At 42.4% G+C, this 25577-nt stretch overlaps 1 protein-coding gene across 2 annotated transcripts in view; it reads left to right on the plus strand.

Moving 5' to 3' along the window:
• The window catches only part of DNAJB6 (DnaJ heat shock protein family (Hsp40) member B6), a 65395-nt gene extending 41153 nt beyond the window's left edge, over positions 1-24242 (plus strand). Inside the window, exons 9-10 of one of the 2 annotated variants that reach the window (XM_074831705.1) lie at positions 14431-14637; positions 22616-24242. In XM_074831705.1, coding sequence (XP_074687806.1) covers positions 14431-14637; positions 22616-22698 — 290 coding nt within the window. In that variant the 3' untranslated portion in view covers positions 22699-24242. Of the gene's footprint in view, positions 1-14430; positions 16942-22615 lie in introns of those variants that run through there. The other variant, XM_074831704.1, reaches the window with a different exon arrangement.
• Positions 24243-25577: the final 1335 nt, after the last annotated feature.

Raw genomic sequence — 25577 nt, forward strand, 5'->3', positions numbered from 1 at the left:
TGAACCCAATTCTGAGATCTCAATATTCAGCCTTTAAAATAGCTTTTGTGCAGTCTCCTTTCTGTACAGATAATAAAAACTGTAAGGCTTTCACCTTACAGCAGAGTCAAGGAGTACAGTTTCACCAGCACAGACACAGCCAGCTGTAGTGACAAGGAAACTTGCTAATGGAAAAGCAAACAAGTGTACATGCTGTACTGCTCTGCCCTTTCCTGGCTTAAAAGAAGTCTTGGACAGAAGTCTGTCTGTAGTTGGCGAAGTATATAGCCAGTGTACACCTTGTATGTGTTGACTGTTCACTAACAGCAAACCACTTCAAAACTAGTTATTTTTATATGTGTCAGAACTATAACTTGTGAAAGCAAAAGAATTACATCCATTTGTCCATGTTTTCCAAGTAGCTTCAAAGTTTTTGAGTCACATCCCACATGGAACCTATTTCAGAGTTAGGAAATGCAATTCTGTTCACTGTACAACTCAAGTCCTCTATTACATCGCTGGAAGAGACATTACCAGGTGTTCTTAGGTGAAACACAGCAATTTCTCTAGGGGATCAGGTAGAAAATGACAAAGCAGATGATTGTTTTTACCACTGTTAAGTAAAAAGAAAATTATGTGTACTTCACTATGCATATTCATATTTTTGAGGTGTTCTATCAATGCCAGCTACTACTATACGGTATATAAATTGCAGTATCTATTGCAAGGGGGGCTGTGAAAATAATTTCCAAAGTATTTCTGAAACATTGATATTGACTGACTTTTGATCCATCTTGAAAGCACTAGCCCAAAAGAACTGGAAGATAGTCCTGTTTGAAAGGTTAAAAGAAAATTGTAATTTGTAATTTGCCCTGAGTCCTATCCATAGCAGTTCTGTAGGCATTAATAATTTCTTTATTAACAAATAGTAACTCTGTCTTGAAAAGTGTCATAGAACAGAAGGTGAATTTTAAGTGTTTTCTAATGCAGTGAATAATCTTGTAATCACTCCTTAAAACAAGAAGCTCAACTCAGGAAAGTAAAACATTTTTCTGAGAAGACAGGTATTTAAGCCTCCCTGCTTTTCTTGATGAACAGAATCAAGAACAAAAGTTTAATTGATTACTCTTGTGTGGTTTCCACTCTTCCCTCTCCTCTAGCACTTGCTCTGTGATCACGTGTGTGCTTTGCTCCCAAAATGTTTATAGAAGGAGATGACTACATCCCTGGTAACCCTTTTCATAGAATAAATCATGAAGCCGACTGCATGCCCGTGCTGTGTGCTCTGTTGCAGGGGAGGTGCTTGTTGCCCTGGACAGAATAGTTTCCAACAGTGGAAAGCTGCCTTTTACGAGACCTGTTTGAGGGGGAGATTTTGCCTTACGCTTCCCAGCTTCTTATGAAACAAAAAACCAACCCTTCGTTCATGCCAGGCTCCAAATTCAGCTAACTTGTGTTTTCTGGGTGTGGTGGCAAAATTTCCCAAATTATTGATGTCTCTGGTGTTGAGTATGGACCTGTAAGTGGCCCAGAGCCAAGCTAGCAACTTGAAGTGCAGTGTTAATGTAAGTTAGATGATATATTGATAAGAGAGGTCAAAGTCCAGTTTTCTATTTTTGTGATAGATCTGGCTATTCTTCCCTTAAAATATAGGCCCTCCCAAGTTTTCAGCTGAAATGGACACTCTGAGGTCCTAGCTGAACTGTCATCAATGTCCAGTATATTAGTGTTACAATGGTTTTATTTATCAGTTTATCATCTCAATAGAAATTCAGTGCTTTGAAGGCTTTTGCAAACAGATTCCACCTCCTGGAAGGTGAAATTACTGCCTTCCCTGCTGTAATTTTGTTTTCAGTCCACTATTCTGTCTTGAGTAAGCAACTTTTTCGTTAGAAAAACAATTGTTCTTTTATTTAGTGCTTTAAAAAATTACTGTAAAAGGAGATTGTTTCTGCAGAGATACCAGGCTGTATCCAATACCGGGAGTTCAGGCAAGGTCAGAATTTTAATTGGAAAGTGATGAAATGTTCTCAAAAGTGCAAAGTCTGGGACTTTTTATGTCAGTTGCTGACTTGCATGATAACAAATGTAGGTGAACGTCAGTCTTATCTGTTGTGCATCTGTTCTTGGTTTCCTTTCGATACCACAGTGGTGACTGCAGGACATTTTCAGCCCTGCAAAGGGAGCAATAATGGTATTACAAGGCTGAGGAGAAGTGCTGTAGTGTAAATGAAGTTTGACACCTTCAGACTTAGTAAAACTCTTGGCAAGTGTTTCTGAGAAAATTTTGAGTTTGCTGGTGTTCAGGGGGGAGGTGGAGTAGTTTTGCTGGATCCTGCACTTTGGGCTGCTAGTAGTACAAAATTGTCTTTGTAGTTAAACAGTTCAAACCTCTGCAGTTTTGATGATTTGTGTTTAAAGTTTTTCAAATATTTATACCATGGTATTATGAGTCCACTGACAAATAGTCACTTAAATATTTGGAAAAGCTTTCACTGCCATTACAGAATTACAGGACGTTGTGGGTATGTCTGTACGCTGGGTGATTTTGAGCTGGAGCTCATTACGGCGCCTTCAGGTGTTGAGTTGTCGGGTCACACGGTTTCAGTGGGTGCATCCTTTCCATGGGCACGTCCACCTCTCCACCAGGAGCCAGTGGGTGTTCAGGTGCTCTTTGCTCCTTTATGGAATGTGCTGCTCTCCAATTCCTCTGCCTTTGTGGTAGTTCTTAAATACTGGTGCACTCCGTTTTTGCTTTGGCCCTAGAGATTGTGGTTGGAAACAGTTGTTCTTGTCCTTGGTGCTTCATCCCATGGATCTCAGAGGTGTGTTAAAAGAGGAGAAGGTGGCATGGTGCTGCTGCAGCAGCATAGGATGGGAACAGCCATCACATCTGCATGGGCAGCTCTGGGTTGGCCTTCCCAGGAAATGTGTGGCCATACTGGATACACTGAGCAGGTACTAATGTCACTGTTCAAACTCTCCTGTTTCCAAAACTGACAAAGCTCTCTTGATAAAACGTTCCCTGTTCCCGCTGGATCTCTGCAGAAGGAGCATATAAACTGACTGACGATACTGTTCCCAGGCACAAAAGATAATTGTAAGTATTGTTATTGTTGGATGGTAGTCATGTTTCTGGTTTGGTGTTTGTTTTTTTTTTAATTGAGAAAATCTTAATTTATTGGTTGTTTTGGTCAGAACTTCAGTTTGAGCAGTATACACAAAGCAATTTCTTTTTGTGTGTATAAATATATGTATGTATGTATATGTTTGTGTGTATACATTTGCATGTATAAACAGTTATTGATAGGTCTTGGATTTGAAAAATTACTTGTTGTATTCCTAAACTATGGTGGGTTTTAAGGCACAGGCTGAAAAAAGATTGGAAACTTTGAGAGTTCCCTGATGGATTGGAGATGCCAAACAACAAAAAGTGGTGCAGCTTGGGAGTTACGGCCCCTGTAAGGCCAGTGTACGGGTTCCTAATTAAATACAGTTTTTAGTCAAAATTAGTATTGAATGTCAACTCGAAACACTATTTTTTAAAAATCAGACTTCTCATTAGTGTGTTAGTATCAAACTGAATGCCAACTAATGGCTTAGTGCTCTTGTCAGGAAGATGTCAAAAATAGGATTGGGTTTCGTGGTGAACGTTCATAAACCACGTTGAAACCTATTGAGTTGTCAGAAGAGACATCCTGTTACTATGAGCATGTGTTGTTTTCAGGGTCAATTAACAGATGATGGTCTTTGTATGTCAATTAAAAGATGATGGTCTTTGGAGCTGTGTAAATCAGGGATGTGTGCAGGCACTGGGAGCTGGCATTTACTCGTCCTAGTAATGCAGGGACAGATAAGGAATGAATTACATGTTGAGGGGTATAATTGGAGAGGGCGGGTATCTCTTTTTTTTTTTTTAATAATTAATATGTGAAACCCTTAGTATCATATTTAAGGCTCAGGGTAGAAGGGAGAATATTTTTCAAATGATTAACCTGAAAAGATCAGAGCTTACAAACTGTCTTGTGTCTGTGAGATTTCAACAGCGCTAATAGCCATTTGATGAAATATAAACTTGGTGATTTTGTGCTTTTGCCAAATTACTATGGAAGTGTTGACAAAACAGCTGGGGAAGTCATTCGTTACATTTTTCTGAAGTCACTCATGAGATTCTTTTCTTTTTAACTGCATGGCTTTTTGCTTTTTATATATATATATATTTTCTCTTACGGTAATCTGGATTTGCTGTACATTAAGGTTTTGAAGACTGGTTTAAAGCTGATAATCAATGGGAAGATGTGTAACAAAACTATATAATTTGCAAATTAGGGCTTGCTCAGAACTGCTCTGGAGATGCTCCTTGTAGTGAGGGCCACTAATGGAAATATAAGACATCTTGATACTTAACTTGTTGGTTTTTAAGAGTTATAAAGAGCTTTTCATTGTGAGAGTAGAAGAGCACTTTTCCTCTGCTTGCTGTCTGAAGAGTTTTCTAATTAGAAGCCAATTTTGTTTGACCTGGGGGTGGTAACTCTTAAGAGGGTTGAAGGCAACACGCAAAGTTTTGTCTTTTGGGACAGCGCAGTGGCTGTTTCATCTGGCGCTGGGAGGTTCTGGAGCACGAGTGCGAGAGGCGCGAAGGTCTGCGGGGCTCTGCTCGGGCACAAGGAGAGAGGAAACGCCAGTGGAAGGCACCTTGTGTCTGGGTGCACAGTGGAGGACCTAGGTGGGCTGCATGTAGTTGCACTGTGGATTTTTTGTTTATTTGTTTTCCTCTTGTAGTATTAGGTTGTGTTGCAAGGGCTGGTTCTTTTTTTTCTTAGTAGGATTTTGGTTTGCACTTCAAATCTAATTTCAAAGTGAAATGTGAGCTTCAAGGCTTCTTCATGGTAGAGATGAAACCTGCAGGGATTTTTGCCTGTGGCTGAAACGAAAAAAACCCTCTGAACGTTGAACCCTATCAAGTATTTTTATGTTAGCGATACCAGTTCTGGAGGAAGAGGGGCTGTGTAAGAGGGGGAGACAGTTAAAGTGATCTGAGCCCCATCTCACCTGCGTGTTGTGTAGGGAGTGTGTTGGGGAGAAAAGCCCCGAGAGTAGAAGCCCCTGGTGCAACTTTTGAAGGAGGTCTGGCAGGCAGCACTGCAGCGTAGTGGCATACAATGTGACTTGCAGAAAACTATGGTAGAGATCTGACATGACCCCGAAAAGTGTAGAAAGCATCATCTTTTAAGTAATCTCAATTGCTGTTAAAAAATCAGGTCCATTTGTTCAAACTCTAAGCTTGAAATCTTGCTAATTTGTATTTATGTATGTCAAGCTGTGAAGCTTATTCCTTGTTCTTTGCTTTCTTTCAAAATTCATGCAGAAATGAATAAAAGGCCCCTGTGTGATAAAGTCTTTTGATAAAATTCATTTTGAGCAGCAGCATGCAAATGGGGTCACCTCTCTGCTTGCTGGAAACGTGGGGATTTGTGTTACCTCCTGCCATTTACATTTCCCACATCCCAAACCTTTAAGATGAGAGCAGCTGGCGTAATCTATACAGATGCCCTGGTGTGCTTCGACAAAAGCAAAATAACTGCAAAAGCCTGGATGGGCTCAGCCTGCACTTCTCTCTGGCCTCAAATTTAATGTAGGACCATCCATTGCGCTGTAAAAGATCTTCTGATGAATAAGTTTTGGCAGCAAGGAGGTAAATCCAGGCTCTCTCAGCAACCCCCCTATCTATATGTCAGGCTGCAGAGCTCTGTACCACCCGATATGGTCAAACAGGAGTGGCTTTAGCCATCGATGACCATTAGCCACTCTGGGGAACAGCATCATGATGTTTCCTTTCGAAGTACCCATTTGCAGCGCCGCTGTAGTTAGCGTATGCTGTATACTCATTTAATTTTCCCAATTTGTTGCAGATTGGGGTATCTTTGTGGTGAAACCGTCATCTTGAGTGGCTTGATGTCCTGGGAATGCAGGATTCGTGTTGGTACATGCTGGGCTGAATACAGGATATAATGGGGTTATTGGGCATGTATGGGGGTGGTAGGTAAAATGCAGATGGCTAAAAAAAGAAAGAAAATCAGAAGGCTGAGCTTTCTAAGGGAACTGCTGCGGGGGCGGGAGGAGGGTGAGGGGACATCGTGTGGGGTTTTTCCTGCCCCTGCCCTGCACCACAGGGGTACGGGGTGAGTAGGAACAGTGTGAGCTGGCACTGGAGCAGCTGGATAAGAGGGCAAAAATAAAAGGAGTAAGTCCATTGCCAGCTTTTAAAGCCAGAAGGGCAGAGGATTGCTATGTGTGTTGAGCAAAAAGTATTGAGCCCTGCCCTTTCCCAGATACTGGACGTGCTGCAGCCATGGCTCTCCCGGGACAGAAATAGCACTGTGAGAGTCGCTCCATCAGTCTCTGTCCTTTTTCCCAAATCCCACCCCCTCTTTTTTCCATCACTTTCCAGGACTTCGCCACCACCTCCCTTGCTGTCTCCTGCCACTTGTGGAGTTTTTTTCTCCCTTGCAGGAAATGCCTGGCTCCCATGGCAGAGGAAATAGTAGTGCTGGTCGTGGCCTGGGAAAGCCTGACCCAAATCCCCCAAGTTAAAAACTTAATATGATGTTTTGAGTTGGAGCAGGGAGACATAACGCATGTCTGAGCATGGTGACATTGGAGATGGCAGAGCTGCGCTGTTGGAACCAGCACAGGGTGTGAGATAGGGAGAGGATGGGGTGGGACATGACAGCAGGTTTCTGCAGAGAGCATGGATTGAGAGCTGACAACATCTTTAGTTTCTAACCAGCTGAGCATCCGGGCACCACCTAAACTAAATATTTTCTAGCATTTTGCAGGAGGGATGTCTCAGACAGACATCAGTTTGCTGCACCAGAGGAAACTCAATCTCGTGCTCTCAGTAGCACTGAGGAATGTGCAATTGCTCTGGAAGAAAAATGATTGTTGTTAATTGGTGAAAGCCACTGATTTGTGTGAGATGACTCAAAACGTCGTCCTTCATCCTGTGCTTTAGCTGATAAACTTCAGTGTTGAAATAAACTCCCTTTACGGCTTACAAAAGCTCTGCCCCTAGAAGCTATGGCGCAGTTGGGGCAGCTGCTCTGGCATTCCCCGGATAGTTTCTGAGTGATTTCAGGCTCTTTCGGCTTTCGAGACTACTTGTGGGTTTTTTGTCAGTAGATTTTAAAATGGCTGCTTTGTCTCATAAGCATCACATCAAATAGCAAGAGGGAGATTTTTAAAGGCTGTCACTGTCAAACTCAGCATTTTCCGAAGAGGACTTGATGCAAATTTTAGTTTCTGTCAAGTCTGACAAACCTGAGAGAGCACAGACTGAAAGTGGGTTTTATAACTCCTGCTGTTAAGCGTTGCAGTATTAGTGTTTCCTGGCATTTAGAAACAAGTTTAAGAACAATTAATCAGAAGAACTTGCTCAACATAGCCTCCAGTGATGGTGAGGGAGTATTTTCTTGACTGAGCGTGTTGCCTACAATTTCAGGAGGGGTGGGTGGGGGGTGTGTGTGCGCACATGTGGTTTTGGAAAATACCCTGGGCTTGGTGTCTTATAATGAGCATCCCTCACTCCCAACAGAAATTAAAAGAAACTGTGATGATTTGGCAGCTTTCTGAAACAACTTTCAGGTTTGGTCCCCCAAATTAGACCACTTCTTCTATGTTTTAGTAGAGTTACTTGGTCTCCTGATGTTTTCTCTGTTCTAAGTATAATATATATCTATAATGTATTCTTCTCTTTTAGAGAAGAAACAAAAGAACCAGTTAATCTCCAGGAATTTTTCAGCCCAGGGTAATCCAGGTCTGTAGACAGGTCATTTCCATTAAGTTCTTGGCTCCAATGAGCTCCTCTAAAGTATTAGATTTCACAGCAAATGTCGGACTTGAGTCTCAGAAGAACCCCGGTATCTTCTGCTAAGGTAAGTATTAATACTGGAGCTGCTGTAACAGCAGAAAAGTTTATCAGTACAAAAATCTTACGAACAGATTACAAAGATCATAGTGCTATTGACTTAAGATAAATGTATGTAAATAGAGATTTTTTTTTTTCTTTATCTTTGTGTTGCTCCTTCAGTTGCAGCTCATCTCACGCCAGCAGCAGCGGATGTAGCTGAGTCATCAGAGACTTCGGGGCCCTCCGTAGGCACAGGGTAAATTCCAAGCCCTTGTAATAGGAGGGGGAAAAAAATCAAGCAAAGCTTTTTTCTTTGCTCTCTTGTTTTGTTGTCAGTCAGCATTGGTAGCACTCAGACTAACAAAGAGACTTCCAGCTGAGTCTTCTCTGGAAGCAGCAATACAGTGTCCTGCTCTGAGCTGCAGAAAATATACCACCTCTTAAATTTAAAGTCTTAAAAGTATTAGAAAGACACTTTGCTGGCCCTCATTCAAGGAAGATTTGAATGGAGTCAGTTTCCTGCAAGCCATCCTTGCACAACCAGCTCGCTGGAGCTTTAGCTTGAAGCAGTCTTGTGTCATTAGATAAAGGCAGATGTCCCTCACCAGTTGCATCTTCTGATGCTGGTTACAGGAAGGGCTGTGTGGTGTTCGCGGCCTTGGGGAAGTCTTCCTTTGGACTGAGCAAACTGGTGCGCCTACTTTTTGTTTCTTCATACAGGGGAAGATCCTGATTATATATATTTTTTTTCTTGGTTAGATGTGTAAGAAAATAACATGCAAGCAGTAGGGCTGCCATGTGGGAACCATGAAGGCTCCACTTCCTGTTGTGCGGGAAGTGACATGGTAAATGTAAATAAGTAGTTTGATATCCTCAGGATGTTTACCCTGGTTTGTTTGGCATGTTTCTGTTAATTACTATCTTGCCATTAATTACTGCTGATTCCTGGTAGGATTTCAGTTCAATTCCAGGATGTACACGGATGCTACTTAAACGTAACAGAAAATAATAATGCTAGGCCGTGTAGGGCTGCTTTTGTGTGAAGTGCTCTGTGACTTACCTGTCCCACCTCACCTGGAATATCCTCTGCCTTGGTGGTTTTATTCCTGTGCTTTATCTCAATTTTCCAGGAGCACACGTGGACCCCTTGGTGTAGCTGGTGGCTCCCTAGATGTGCCCACCTAGTCCAAGAATTGTACTCATGGTTTGCCTTAGACATAAAATTGATGCATTACTGAAAAAATACGAGTTGGCGGTGACTTTTCTGATAACGTTGCCCCTCACGATAGGCAATATTGCCCTCTACTGGTTAATTACAGGTTAAAGGATCCATATTTTCCCCTTTCGTACAGCAGCACTTTGCTATGAGAAATTATTTTTCAGCCCAAGGACCTTATAATATTGCTTGGAGCAGGAGGTAGGTTTTGGTCCTAATGCAGCATTTTAGGATGCTGCAGCTCGTGTTTGATTTCTGTTTCTCCAGAAGCTGCTTTTCATTTGGGAGAACCTGGTGCACCAGGAAACAAAACTTTAATTATTGTTTTTAAATGTTGCTAGTAATGCTGAATCCTCATTTTCAGAATTAACCCTTAGAAATGTAACTTCTCCAAACTGGTTTTGCAAGTGAAATAACTGCAAGGTTTTTAATTATTATTTGCATTAGTAGAATAAGACCTTTTGCTTAACACTGTAGTCTGGATGCTGATTCCAGCAGCCCCCAGTAATTGCCCCCTTCCCTGCCCCAGCTAGGGCAGCTGCATGATGAGCTGAATCCAGGCACTGAGCTGGGTTAAAAATAAGATCGCAAGAAGAGTGTTATTTTTAACCTGGGTCAGTCCTCTGCTTGGGTTCATGGTGTGGCTGCCCAGGCTCTCACGTGGGTGTGCTGGCTTGGAGGCGCGGGAGACAGCAAGAAGGAGCTGTGGGGGGAACCGAGGGCTGTTTAAAGCCAGAGCACCCCTGAAAGTTGCTTCTCAAGTGGATATTCCAGCACTGAACTCAGCTATGGACTTCCCCTCCATACAACTAGTCTTCCTAAAAGCCTTTTCCAGGACAAACATCACCACTGACAAAGCTCCAGCAATGTTTAAGCACTTTTTGGTGGTGATGCCCCGTGCGTCTGACCTTTCTCAGAGTAAATTCTTTTCAAGTCTGGTATTTGCAATTGGTACAGCTAGCTTTATTCAGAGTCTGGCTTGAATGTTTCAAATGTGTTTAAGTATGTAGAACAAGAGAAAATAGTTGATGCAAATGACACTTTAGTTTTGCTTTGCAAGGTGTATTAAAGATAGATGATCAAAAATTTAGAGGATCATACCATGCATAGCACCATAGATAACTCAATATTTGGATCACAGTCAATGTGATGTTATGGCATTATCTAATTTGTGGTGCCATCGTGCTCTCCTGCAACTCGTAAAGGGGAAAAAGTTTAGACAATTATTTGTGGTCTACTTTTTGAACTAGAACTTGTCTTTACTTTGGGGGAGATGGAAAACTGAATGACTGTTGGGTGATCAAGGTGGATTTAATCCTTTCAATACTTAATGGGGGCTTATAAGAAAGATGGAGACAGACTTTTTAGTAGGGCCTGTAGCGATAGGACAAGGGGTAGTGGTTTTAAACTAAAAGAGAGTAGATTCAGATTAGATTTAAGGAGGAAATTTTTTAGGATGAGGATGGTGAAATATGGGAACAGGTTGCCCAGAGATGTGGTAGATGCCCCTTCCCTGGAAACGTTCAAGGTCAGGCTGGATGGAGCTCTGCGCAACCTGATCTCGTTGAAGATGTCCCTGCTCATTGCAGGGGAGTTGGACTAGATGACCTTGAAAGGTCCCTTCCAACCCAAACCATTCTATGATTCTATGATTTAGCTTCAAAATGTGCTGCCTGTGTAGTGGTGGGGAGCAGCTCTGTATCCCCCCAGGGCTCTGCCATGGGGCAAAGGACAGATGGGGAGCCCAGAAATAGGAAACACATTTTATTTTTCTGGAGGAAAACCGGGTAACTTTGTAGTCTAATCAAAGTAAGTAAAGTATTTGACTTCAGTTGCCACTGTATTATGTTTTGTGGCATGCAGTGCAGCCCCTCTAGTGTGCTGATGCTTTCACCACAAACAGCAGAGTAATGGTGATGGTGGCTTAAGAGGGAATTTTCTTGCAGTATAACACAGGTCAGGTCAGCTTAGCAAAAATGCTAATTACAGATCCTTGATGACACAAAGTTAAGCAGCTTACAAGGAAAGATTCAAGACAAATTCCAAAGGGATGTGGGTTCCAAGTCCAATACCAAGGAATTGTGCTCTAGGTTTTAGCATAGATTGCCACTTCTTTTGGGGCAAGTGGTGGGTTTGAACAAGCTTGCAAACAGCCCCTTCACCATTTGTATCTCAGTGGACGGTCTCTAAGTGTTTCATACTGATTCCCACCCTCAGCCACATTCCCCTTCCTTGCGCTTCAGCCACAGCTGCGTTGCACAGGTAAACCCCAAGCAGGAGCAGCTTGATCCTGCATCTCAGACTGGTGCTGGCAGAGGAGGCAGCAGGCAGGCAGTGTGCTGGCAGCACCAAGCAGAGACAGGGCTCTCCTGGGTTCATTGGGCTGGTGCAGCACCTTCAGCTTTGTGATGGTGCAGTGCAAGGTCCAGCTTTGGGGGTTAGTTTTGGATCATTTTTGAAGGAAAGAGAAATATGCGTTACAGGAATTGTCTGTGTTGGTTTTTTTTTTTTTTTTTTTCTTGCAACTGAACGGTTCAACTATGAACCCTGCTGGATGAGGGGACAGTCCTTGCTTTGGGCTATTTGCAAAGAGCTGCAGGTGGAGGACACCCCAGGCAAAGCCTTGGAGAAGGCGTATTTGTGACTTTTCATAGACAAAAAGTGGCATAGTTGTAAGGACTTGTCCCAAAACTCACAGGAGGTGTGTAACAGGCAGGTACTATCATCTTCCAGAGTCAGAGCCATGCTCATACTGTCAGAAGCTGAAAGCTAAAACCTGCTCTGGAGAGCAGCTCTCACAAGATTTGACAAAGCAGGACAAGCTCTCCTGCCTCTTCTCTAGATTGCAGTTGGTTTAATTGGAAAGTTTGGAGTATGGAATGTCTTTCACATTTTTATATTTTAAGTTGGACGCAGGCAGCAAGTGCCTGCTGGAAGATCTTTCTGCGACTTCATTAGGTGCTCAGTGTTGTGGCGCTGGTGGCGCATCTCAGCTCCCAGAGCAAGGGAGCTTTGCAGGAGTGTTCACTGCAAGCAAGGAAGCATCAGGGTGCAAGAGGGCCAGCATGCAACAATGCTGCAGGTACATCACCAGGGAGGAGCAAGATTATTTTGAATTCTTCCAGTGTTAAACTGTACCTTTCACACCAGCTGAATTGGACTAAAGGTGTCGACATTGATCTCTAGTGTAGTTAGGAGTTATTTATTGAGGTGTATGTAGAGCATATGGTTTAATACTTAACTGCATTGTTAGTGTATCTTGTCAGGGTGTCTCTGCGATGCACACACACACATGCACACAGATCTTCGAGAATGGCCTCAGCACATTTCTCATTCCTGCATCTGCTTGCCAAAATAAAATTTAAACAGGCATCAAGCAAGATTTTGCACATCAAAAAGCCATGTAGTTAGTGTTTCCATGGGAGGGATCTCCTATTTCTGGTGCACTATAATTTGTTAGGAAGTGAACTCTCTTGACTGGTTTTTGTATGTGCAACTGGTGTACATGGGTTTCCCTATGCTTTTTCTTTTTACTCCTGGCATTTTATAGGCTACATCTTCATAGACCTGGTATCATCAGACAGATACATGCTTCAGTGCTGTTTGTATAGTGTGTAAAATCCTGTAGTGTCTTATGGGAAATGCCAGCAGTTCTGCCTCTGGCATTTTCCTTGCCCACAGCCCCTTGTAGCTGAAGCGCTGTGCCCCATACGAGGGGAAAAAAGCCGTCCTGCCAGCCCTCTCCTACTGTAAGGAGAACTGGACACCCGGAGTTTTACATTGGTATGATGCAGACAAGCAGTGTCTAAATGCGGAAATCCGTGCCGTTATCATCACTTGTGTTTTTGTCTTGTTTGCTTGTGCCTTCGGAAGAGCAGGAGACTCAAGGGTAAAAAAGCGTGAGCGTTGAGGGGCGGGGAATGGGCATTTAATCGCCTGGGAAAAAGGGTCCTCTGCGTAATATCCATGCACATCAGGTGCTCAAACGCACGGTGGGGTGATGTGAGGCATGTCTTGGGGAGTCCCCTTCTCCTGTGAGACCTTGGGTGCTGCACTGCACTGTGAAATGACTTTTTAAACATACCTTGCCTCCTTTTCCTCATGCCCTCAGAAGCATCTCCCAATGTATGATTACAAGGTAAAGACAAAGCAACCTGTTTTGTTTGAAAGTGTCCGTGGTTTGGTGCACACAATGAAGTGGGTATTACTGCTCTTGTTCCTTACTGCATACGTGGTGCTTTTTCCATCTTCAAAGCATTTTCCAGCCATGAACTAAGAGCACACGCATTAGCTGAGAGCACACACCCCTCCCTAAGCAGCTGATGCCGGGCACATCCCAGGAAAAACTTCCAGAATGTGACACACCACTTTTGATGCAAATAAAATGACGCTGTATTTCATCAGCTCTATTAAAAGTACTTAAGTAATTGAATTAATGAAACTTTAAAAAGCCTTTAAGAGACTAATGTGGTACACACCTTTCTTCTCACTCCCCCCCCCCCCCCCCCCCCTTATTTGGCTTTTTTATTTGTTATCTTACTGTTTGCTTTTTGATGTGTAGTTTTGCTGTTTTCTTGGGTTTTTGTTATTTCTTTGTTACGGTAGCTGATTTCTCTACTTTGCAGCATTGGTACTATTACAATTTCTGCAGCAAAGGAAAGTGTCATCTGCAAAACAGCATGAGTATGACTGAAGTACCTCATCTTTCATATTAATTCTTGCAAACACTTCCATTGTGTTCATTTGCCTTTGCTGTGCTTGCCTGCTTTATCCCCCAGACTGTGCTTAACTCTTACATCTTCAACCCAATTTCCCACCTTCATGTGGTCCTTCACATGTCTCTATCATCCTTCTAGCTGTGGATGTCCAACATCTAGCCCCTCTGAACCCACGCTGGCTTTTTCTCCCACCTTTCCTGTAGTCAGCTTGGGTATTCCTCCCTCCTTTCCCTATAGATTTTCCTTGAGCAGGGCCAACCCTTCCTAGGGAGACAGTCCAGGTGAGGTGGGATGAGATGACATGCCATTCAGGGCCATGTGCTCAGCTCGCTCACACTGCCTTTTGGGAAAAAGGAAACAGTGGCCCCACAGCTCTCATATCTAGCTGACTTTTTTGGGTGGCTTCAGTGTGGTGAGAGGCTGTTGATGGAGCTTTCTGCTCCAGACACTCCCTATTCGGCAGATAGACAGGATTACGTGTGAACTAACCACAGCCAAGGCAGTACTTTTGTGACACCCAATTTCCAGCCCAGTTTTGAGGGTTTTTTCAGGCTAAGCTTAAGCATTTTGGGTGCAGCTCACTTTTCTTGCACTCTTTGCTTTTTCAGGTGAGGCAGATGAAGAAGCCTTTGCCGAGGAGTGCAGACGGAGAGGACAACACGCCCTGCCTTTCCAGCCGACCAACCCTCGCCTGCTGAAGTCTCACAAGCCTGCCAGTTCCCCCAGATATACCTATCATTATAATAGTGATGAGGTGGAAGAACAAGATAGAAGCCGGGTTACAAGCAGCTTGGAGACCCCTTTTTATTTATCAGGTGTGCACAAGCATGTTGATGAGAAATGTGCAGAAAAGGATCCATCAGCTAGTAAAAATCCAAAACCAAAAAGCCAAACAAGAGGTTGTTGCTGTGTGTTGACTTAATGTTAGCTCCCTGGTAGATAATAAATGGCAGCTTGTGTGCCTTCATCCTGTATTAGCTCTGCTCTTCAATTTAGTCTAGATTCATAAATGCCCTGGGATATTCAAGGATCCAGGGCAAATATTGCTATGCTGCTGAAGTGCCTGTGCTCTTTGTTCTTAAAAGTGAAGGCCTCTTAGAGATTAACTAATCACAATACTTTGCACATTCATTTACTTAAATTGTGCTTAGCTTCCTTGTCAAAGAAGAGGTTCAGCAGCTTTATACTATTTCTGGAAACTGCAATTTTAGGTGCCTAAATCCTAATAGAGAAGGCTGAGACTGTTCAGATGAACATGGAAGCGCAGCAACTGTCCCAGTTATTTTTGGAAATAATTAGTCCTTTGATATATTTCCTGTCTGTAATGTTTTGGCAATATAGTCCAGAGGCTATCTTGGACAACAAAGTCCTCATAACTACTTGATTTAATTTGAACTTGTGGTCAAAGATCATCCAAGACTGCCAGGACAGGTTTTTCTGAAACATGAAGATGCCTTTCTACTTGGATGCCCAGACCAAGGGCCCTTCTCAGTAGTGCTGAATTAGGTGAAGTTCTGAGAAGTGTGAACATGCAAGGTTCCTCAGGGTAAACACAGTGCATGAAAAATATGTACTGTACCCCAAAACATGTGCTCACGTACTCCCAGTGCTGTACCAAACTTCTGCTGCGTTTATGAGCCTTTAAATCTAACACTGTCTTCTGTAGGGAAAACCTAAAGATATCATGTGGGATGACAGTTTGAAAAAATTGAAACATTCAGATAAATGTCTTACTGATAAGTTGCTGGAAGTTTTGTGTCTTTAGGGATGACTAAGTTGAATCTTTTCTTAAAAAAAAAAAAGCTTAAAATTTCTCTACAGAAGCTTGAATGTAACCTCTGGGCTGACGTCCTGAAATCACCCATGCAAGGGTTACAGGTTTTGTCTCCTATGTCTGTAACTGGCAAAACAAAATCTTGGCTGTGCATTTGGAGACTTGAGGTTCTTTGCAATCATAACCATACTTTGTAATGGTTTCCAAAGAGCATATGAGTTTGACATGCACCTTGCAATTTTTGGAGCAATTTTTAAGATTGTTTAGGACTTTTTGCTGTGAATCTATTTATGCTCCAAGACGCACAAGTTTGCAATTAAAATGAATTTCCAGAAGTATTTGTGCAATCACAAAATCCTCTCTTCTACCAGTAGATTGTGAGTTGCCATAAAAGATTCAGGGTGAAAACTTGATTGCAGTAAGACTAAGATTTTACTGTTGCTTTAAATATTTTTGCCTACTGTTCCTCTGATGGACAGGGCTGCTGAAGGACTGGTCAAGTCAGTCAAAAACCTATGTGAGTGTCTTAATCCCTCACTGGGCAGTGTGCACGAGCCCTGGCCAATAACGCCATTGTCCTTCATGGGTGTTCACCTCTGCCGACTGCCTGGCCCAGCAAGCAGGCTTCACCAGAGCAGCTCTGTAATTATACAGACCACTTACTTGCTCCCACTTGGCTTCTCATTGATCACTGCAACAGCTGCCGTGCTTACACGGGCCAGTGTTGGGAAAGAATAGCATCTTTTTCTGCCTTGGTCCAAAGCCCACTTAATTTGGTGGAAAATAATTAAGGTCACTGGCCTCAAACCGGGCACTGTTCCACCTTGAATCAGACGTTTTTGCTACCACTGGCGTGTGGCCCTTGGCAGCGAGACTGCATGGCAGTTTTAGACATTGTCCCAGTTAGAGCACCTCAAGCAAATCCTCAGTTGTTAATGATTCACCTGCAGTGAAGTGGTTTTCTTTTCCTACTGCTAAGAGTGGGAATGTTTGAGTTTTAATTTTTAAGTCTGTAGCAAACTTAAATGAAGGAAAAGGAGATAGGTTTCATCTTGACTACGTGGTGGGAATCCCTCTGGATGTGGCCATCTCTCTCTAGCACCCAAGGAGAAAGGCTGGCCAACTCATACAGACTGGCAACCAATATCAGAGGTGAGATGAATCCTCTCCGTAGTCAGGATTTCCAGTCATTACAGTGGGTATTTAATAAAAAATTTAAGAGTTTAATTTGATTCTCCATCTAACATTGACACTTTGCATTTTAATTTTAATTGCTCTGGGTTTCATACTATTCCTGGTTTTGTAATGGCCTTTTAGAATAAAACTTCACCTCTTGTGCTCTGAAGTGACTGCATATCTCAAACAGTTCTCTAGCTCCAAACAAATAACTTTTAAATAAGAATTCAGATACTGCAAGTAATGTGCTCCCCAATCATATGATGTATGGCTGACTGGTGGTATCCAAGCTGTGTCAAAGTGGTATTAATGCCAGCAGAGACCTGGGGGTTGCAGCCATTAATGGTAGAGGTAGGGGTAACTACCCCTAAAAAACGACGACTCTGGATTTGAGAGTGTTGACCTTTATCTAGCAAGAATGGTTGAAATGTTTAATTGTTAAAATACTGAAAAGTACATGATACAAAAGATTATTATTTGGAAGATAATATTGCAAGGTTTGCTCTTCTTTTTGAATGAAATAGCTTGCATTAACCTAAATCTTACAACATTAATAATTCATTTTTGCTGCATTTTCATCTGCTGGCATCCCTGAAGAGGAAGCCACTTTAAAAGAACTAGCTTAACTAATCATGTCCTTCTGTGGCATGGATTCCTCTGCTGGAAGGTTGAGCTCTTTGTACTTTATTTCATCTTTAATGCAGTGTCTGTTCTTTTTACTGACATACGGTTTCCTGAATTACACTTTACTAACTAGTAAAATCGATATACTTGGTTATCTGAACTAAGTACGTTATAATTTCCTCACATACTTGTATTTGGGCATGTAATGGAATGAGAAAGGAAAGCAAAGCCACTGTTTTCTGTGGAAATCTAATATTCAAGGAATGCTGGAGGTGCAGAGATGGGAGGGAGTTCACTCTCCCTTTGCTTCACATCCCCTGGCTGTAACCGCGTGTGAGTGGGATGGGGTAACAGCCACACTCTTCTGCAGGCAGAGGGTGGAAAGATTGGCTGGTGGATTTGGAGGCTGTCTGGTTGCTCCCTGCCTTAGCCGGAGCTGCCTTCACGCATGTTTTTTTGCCTGCTAGTATGAGAGCATCCCGTTACCCATTCACTTCCCTTAGAAGGTGTCTGTGTTGCATGTGGAAGGGCCTCCAAGGCTGCAAAGCCTTGCAAGCTTTTGCTTGCCATGTGGGAGTAGAACCTTGGACTCTCTTCAGTAATAGCGTTGCCTTAATTAATAGCAGCAAGCAGGTTGTATCTGGCTTGGTATGTTCTTGTAGCAATTCTAGGCAGAATTGGTAATGAAAATAAGTATGGTGAGAAAGCATGAAGGAGGGCCCCAGTAAGTTGCTAAAGCTTTTCAGTCCCCTAAAACATCAAAGTTGGAATTACATCACTGGGTTGGCCAGTGAAACTGGAAAACTCGCCCCTTGGATTTAACAGTGCAGATAATTAAATAGTGGAGTGGCATACCTAGATGGGGTGGGATGTTTTGTCACCTCAGGTCTTTATGTAAAGGCGGGTTCTCTCTCTGCAATGCTCAGTGGTATGGGCAGGAGTGTGGATGAGGTGAATTAGTAGGTCAAATCGTGGTGTGTGTTGGGCAGTGGCTCGGGCTGAAAGGAGGGAATGTGAAAGTGTAGTGTAAAGCTGTAATTGCAAATTGAGTCACATGCATGAAATTATACCAAAGCTGTGATCTGGGGTGAATTTTTATAATGGTATATGCAAGTGTGGTCAGTCTAAAATAACAGGTGGTGGCTGCAACTCAGAACTAAGCTAGCTACCTTTGAAGTAGCAATTTATTGTTTTGACTAGAGAGATACTTCTAAGAGCAGAAAATTAGAAAGCGCACTACAGAACCCAACTTGCACGTGCTCCACTGCCCTGTTAAAGCTCTCCATCCATGTTGGAACCATGACTGCTTTCATGGTTCGAAGGGCAAAAGAATGGCTGCAGTCTTAGCAAAAAGTTAGTAGATCTTGAAAACTATTTTCTCTGGGACTTCAGCAGAAAGCATGAATCCCTCCCACTCCCAACCTCAGTGCTTCAGAGCCTTAAAGTGGAAGGTGGCCCCTCCAAAGTTTTCACCTTTGCAGGACATCTATAAAAATCAGGCCATGACCTTTCTTACTGACTGATGTGGGTCGAGAAGCAGCAATGGTGCAGGTTAATCATCAGTTGTGACTGAACACTGTGTTTCCTTCTGCTGACTCCTGTGCTCTTCTGTGCTGACAGAAGGAAGGTGAAGCAGACCTGTGGCTTCTCTCTGCACCCTGGTAGAACAGACAGATGTCAGGCAGGGCAGGAAGAAGTAGGATGCCACAAATGGGTTGGGTAGGAGTGTTTTCCCCAGGACGCTTGTCCCTTTAGATCGATCACTCAATATGCACACCTCCCTTTCAGCTGCTGCCCAAGAATGTGATGAGTTTCATAGTCAGTGACTGAACAAACCTGTGACTTTGGGAGGTGCAGAAGGCAGAGAAGTAGAAAGCCAGAAGGAAAGTCAGCCTGGGACACAGCAGAGAGGCTTCCCAATTTGTTTTGGTCCCTGCTGACTGGTTGAGGGAGTTGCTTCTAAGTGTTGTTGGAAGTTGGTTTCAGCTTTCAGCAGCTTTATGAAAGCTGGAATAGCTTCTGTGCTCTTTATGATTCTTCTGGAAGTAGAAGAGAAGGGGATGAAATGGGAAGAGCGGGTCAGCAGATGCTGCTTGTTTTAGACAAAAATTATCCAGGTTGTAAACCAGGTGTAATTCCAAATGGTGTGGATTCTTGCTTCGTCCATTTCTGCTTCTTGCAGCTGACAGACCCTACCAAGTTAGGGTGATAGCTATCTGCATTTGGGTGAATCTGTTTTCCAAATGTCAAAGCTGGGGGAAGCTCTCAGCAACCTATTCTCCCTTCATCCTGTAAAGCATTTCTAGAGCTTAGGTGGCTAACAGTTGCTTTTATGGGTGCAAATTTGCAAAGCCCTTCCAGAACTGTTTGGCTGAAGCCAGTTCAGCCAGGCACTAACTATGGAAAGTTTCTATGACTGCTTTGTGATGCTGGCAACACACCAGGACACAGGTTCACTGCAAATTAATCAAATAGTAATGGGGTTGCTACTTTCTAATTCAGATTTTGTCCTCTTGTAACTTTGGGGCTAGACTTGTAACCAAGGCAGCTAAAATATGTTTTTAATTAGTGCTGGTTGAAGTATTGGAGTGAAATCAGCACCAAAGAGTTACATCTTCAGTGTGCAATTTTAATTTTTATTAGGAGATGCTTCTCTTGTTTGGATCAGGCTTTTGGCTGTTATCACCCAGCATAGCATTACTGGAGCTAACAGACTGGCAAAGTTTGACCTATCTTTTTTTCTTAGCTGGGGGTAGAAAAGAAAATGGTCAAGAGTGAAATTATTTATCACAGCAGGCTTGAAACAGAAAAGACCTGGCAGTTTTCTCTTGAGGAATACTCTGTATTTGTGCGTTATCTCCTACTTTGGCCAATCTGCGTTTCTGTGTGTCAGTGATAACACTTGAAGGATTTCCACTTTTCACCCTTATCATTCCAGAGGCTGGTAGGAGACCATGTTGTCAAATGCCTAAATATCTTCATACCACATTATTGTAACATTTGAGTTGTTTCATTTATAAGACAATGAATTACATTGCATTCATTCCAAGTCATAATTTACATTGATTCATAGTATTTTTAAGGAAGAGTTGCCAGAATTGCTTTCAAAATCTCAAACATTTGAAGAAAATGGACTGTTGCAAAAAACCAAAAAAAGTATTATGATCTAAAATAGCAGTATCAAATGCACTCATGTCTGGATGTGGAAGATTTTCAGAAATACTGACAGTGTTTTGAGAATGAAAAATGAGAAAATTATGAAGCTAATAAACTGTTAGGGTTTAATGATCCTTTCCCAAATATCTGTGTTAATGATTCATAGTTATTACACAAACCGGTTCTGATCAGTTGATATGATGCTGCTTCTGCCTCTAGTAAAGGGAAGAATCCTTTGAATAACACCCCTCGAATGACTGATTCTCGAGTCAGCATGTCTCTTCCACCTCCATTGGCCTCTGTGGGAAAGCAAAGAGATGCTTGAGCCCTTCTGGGATGTGTGCCTTACAGCAGTAAATTAAATGCCAAGGGATCCAATTTTTGACAATGTATAGGTTACCAAGCGGCTGACATTGAAGTAGACTTCATGGATGGAGTTAGGAGATGTTCATGCAGTGTTCCCAGGGACAGCATAGCTCAGGAGGGTGGCAGGGTGCGGGGAAAACACAACGTCATCTCCAATTCTGCAAAGCACTGCCAGTTTTTCTCCTTCTTGAACAATAAAACTGGTTTCCACTCTAACTTTGCGCAGGCTAATCACTCATGGCAGAATTTCTAAATAAATATCCTGCTTCTTGACTCAGATGATTGCAAAAGATGAAGTCATGCTGTTGATACAGCGTAGGAGCTAGAATGATAACCTAGGAACAGTTTCCCTTTGCTACAAGGGAGTGTATTTCCTCTAATGCTCAAGCTTTTGATAATGTCTTAAGTGATTTTGGCCCACAGACTATCTCGTGGTTCTCCCTAGGTCTTAAACTTGAACAGAAGAACTGCAGTTCTGCAGTGGGCACAACCCTAATTGCGCTTGGGAGGAGCTCCAATCAGGAGCAGACTTCAGCCACAGCATGACTTCATACTCCTCTGACCTCCCACTGCTTCCTTTCCCCATCTTAATTTTGCTATTGGTGCGAAATTGGTGGAGAACCAGGTGCAATGGTGACATGGCTTCCTTAGGGTCATCTCTGCCTCCCTGCCACCAGAATGGGGGAAAGAAGGAGACTTCCAGACAGAGAGTGCTGTGTCCTTCCTTGGCTATTCCTCTGACTCCCCGCCCTGTCTCTCAGCTGGCTTGCAGGGGCTCCTCTGCTCCATGCTGGCCCCATTCACTGGACCGTGCTGATTCCCACTGGCAGAGCACCACTGAACTAAAAGATCACTCAAGCTAACTCAAAGCATCACAGAACGATTATCTGAGGGAAATGTTTGCTAGCTTTGAGTGTAGATTTATAAATGCACTTGGGTAGATGTGGTGTTGGTTTTGCACAGTTCACTGTCCATGCAAGTCTGCTAGCAAGTTGCGTTTTACTGCAAGTTTGGAGGAAAGGGTGTGATGCAGAGCAAGAACTGTTTTTCATGCATCTTTGTCGGGGAAAAAAAGCATTGAGATGATGATGACATGGCTGGAAGCTTGTGCCTATGGAATCTGTAGCAAATAGTTCTTGCTTGAACTTAGTGCTTCCATGCACCATTGGAGCTGCAGTAGAATATAACCTATGGTGCATGGTTAAACATGAGCAGGCTGATGACCTGCATAAAAAATGCATATTGGTAAACACGCAGCATCTTATTCACTCAGGATTCTTGGGATTCCCTAGTATTAAAATAGAAATGCAAATATCGTGGTAACCGACTACTGTGAGAAGAAAATGCCAGTACTTAAATAGTTCCTGCTGTATAGTCTTATTTATTGCTTCTGTTTTGAAAATTATTCTGGTTTTGCATGTGCTCTAATTTTGAAGCTTTTCCTGAATGGCTTTGAAGTCTTTTGAAAGTTCTCCAGATCTTTTCAAACTTCAAAGATTGTTAGTGTTTTCTTTCTATCCTATGTAAGGGATATAGTAGAACTGGGGATATAGTAGAAATGATAATTTAAAAAACCACATTAGAACACCAGACCTTTTCTTTAAGATTCCTTAAACCATTCAGAGAACATGTGCTTTTGCTAGAGGGAAAAGTCCATGAATGATGTGAATAGTGTTTTACAAGCCATGTTTCCTCAGGACACAAAGAAGGCAGCAAGAGGAGGAAGCAGAAGCAGAGAGAGGAACAGAAGAAGAAGAAGTCAACCAAAGGGAGTTACTAAAATGGACTTCTCTGCTATGCCAATACCTTTATAATAATGACAACTTAATGTTACATTTGAGCACACCTCTTTTGTGTATATTTTTTTGATTGTTCACACTGCTAGCAAGGAAGTGACTCATGTTTAAAACTGTACTAAAATTGCACTATGTTATTCTTTTTAGTTTCATGGAGTGGCTTTCTTGCCAGTCAGGTTAGGGAATTCAAACGTGGCTGATCTCGGTTAGAAGTGTGTTATTTTTGAAGATTGGAAAGCGTTACAGAATTTCTTACCTCTTCCTTCCCTGGGACTAAAACGACTCTAGTCTAGTGTTTGTTTATTTGTCTTGTACGATATAACGGGTTGTGCAAATGCCTGTTTTGGTCACTCTGGCATCATCATCAGGCCTGTTGAAAGAAGAGTCCTATTCACTCATGTCACTGGGAATGGGATTGAGACATGAGCTCTTACAGGGTAATTTATGCAAGCTTAATAAGTGACTTTTATGGTTGGTTGTTTTTTTAATTTTATTTTCCCCCAAGCTGGGCAGCAAAGGTTTGTCCCTGCTATTGAAATGTTCCTTCATTTTAAATTGTATCATGAAGTTATATCCTCTGATTTTAAGAAACTTAGTGTAATGATGGTCTCCTGTAAGCACTCCTACTGATTTCCTTAAGCATAGTCGACTCCCTATGAATCATTTAGTGAAATCATTCCTTATTTTAAAAGTTTATTTTCAGAACCTAGAGACAAATGATCTAAGTGCTACTTTAAAACCGCTCTTTGTTTCTGCTGAGTAGGTTTTAGATAACAAACATTTTTTTCAGCATCCGTATAAGATTTTATCCAGTTGTTTCTGCAAAGAACTTACACCTTTATGTACGAAAGCTTTTTGCATCGGTTTTATTGCAGGACTAATTTTTTTTAGCTTGAAGAGATGTCTTCAATTTAGAAGAAATACATATTTTCTAGCTATATTACTTCCTTGCTTCCCATACTTGTCTCATGTGCATGACACATTGCTTCTCTTAACCTTTTAGTTTGTACAGAGCCCTTCCGTTGCCTTAAGCATTTACCTGCATGTTTCTTGTCAGTGTGTTGCCTCCTTTTTTTAACCTCCAGGTAGGAGTTAGCAGCTTATGGTTTTGTTTTGTTTCTTTTATCTTCCTCTTGCCAATATGTTGTTGATGTAACAGACTTAAACCTGGCAATATTGAAAGTCCACAGTTCCTGGAGAAACTCACTCATCCTAACATTTAAAAGATGTAGGAATGCACATAATGGTGTAAGGAAGAAGCTAAACAGAAAAATCAAGTCTGCATTCTAGCATGGTTTGATATAACAAATTCTGGTGTCTCTGGTATCTGAACGGTTTAGCTTCGAATACTTATGTTACCCAGTATAACCCTATGCAAACATATAGCCATACATGAACTCTGTTAGGGTATTTTAATTATGGTTAATATGAAATAAGACTGAGTACTGGTTTTCTGTCACTTAAGTACCACTTTTTTTTGTTTTGTGCAGTGTTACTAATATTTAAAAATAAAGAAAATTCTCCTTTATACTTTGTCCTCTTGCACTGTACTGTAGACTACAGCTGATATCAGTTCATGTTTAGTTTCAAGTAAAGTTTAGGCTGTAAGCACAATGGGGAGAATACATGCTCACAGAACACCCACAAGCATACCAAGTTATTCCTTTTCCTAAATCCATGAGCAAGTCTATATAGTCCCTGTGTCAAATGGCTGATACTGGAAAATGAAGGTTTCTTCTGGCTGGAAACATCACTGTAAGGATCATCCTGGATAATACACAACACTTTGAATTGCATCCTATTTAGTGCACTTTCCATAGTCTGGAACAAGCCCTCCCCCCAGTACATATGCCAGTTTGAAGCTATTAGTGCTCCCTATTTGTTGGGAAAATGGTGCATGCTTTGGAAACACAGGAGAGGTGACACCAGCATAGGGCTTGTCTCCCCCAGGCTGTCCCTGTGCTGTGAGCAGCCTCACGTCATAGGACAGAGTGGCTCTGGATCAGGAATGTACCTCGAAGAGTTGGGGCAAACCGGTATTTGATACATAAATATCTTCTTGACTCTGATCCCTGTGTTAGGCTTGAAGGAGGAGGACAGAGCATTAATTAGGAGACCTGAAGGTAGGCTCTAAATCAGTTAGGAAGCCTGTCTCACCAAGGGCATCTATCCACCGGGAAGGTGTTGGTGTGCTTGCAGCTGGGCTCCTACACCCTGTGCCTCCTGCGGGGAGAAACTCCTGGGAAACACAGAGTCCTCAGAGGAGGGAACCATGGGCACAATCTTTCCTATAACTACCTAGAATCTGCCTAAGCTTGCCCAGAAATTAAGAAATGTGGGCCCATGGCCATTGAGCTTAATTTCTTCTTTCTCAGCCTGATTATTTCTGGATTTTAACTGAAGAGTAACTGCCTAACTGAGCACCGTGAAGCAAGGTTGTCATCCTGGGTGTAGCGCTGTGCTCACATGGCTGTGCTACTTGCAGGACAGCCAGGACATGGTGCCATGTCTGCCACGTATGTATGAGCAGGCACATATGTGAGGTCTTGTATCCCAGTGCATCCATCTGCCAGAGGTGAAGGCCGCATGATGGTATGATTACTTAAAGTATGTGTTGGGGCAGGAAAAATGCAGGTGGGTGTGAGACAACACAACTGGTAACAGATGATGCTGTCCCAAGAGTGGCTGTGGATAAACGTATTGTGAAAGTTGGGAAAAGATTCCTGACCATCCTACAGCACTTCTGTGGAAGAGCTGGGGACAGAAACAGAGCTAGTTTAAATACAGTCCTGATGAGATTTCAAAAATGTATTTCAAAATGATTCTTTACAGAGCAGATACCTGGGCTCAAAGACCCAATGTG

Source organism: Strix aluco, chromosome 1 (genome assembly GCF_031877795.1).
Source record: "Strix aluco isolate bStrAlu1 chromosome 1, bStrAlu1.hap1, whole genome shotgun sequence".
Taxonomy (NCBI): Eukaryota; Metazoa; Chordata; class Aves; order Strigiformes; family Strigidae; genus Strix; species Strix aluco.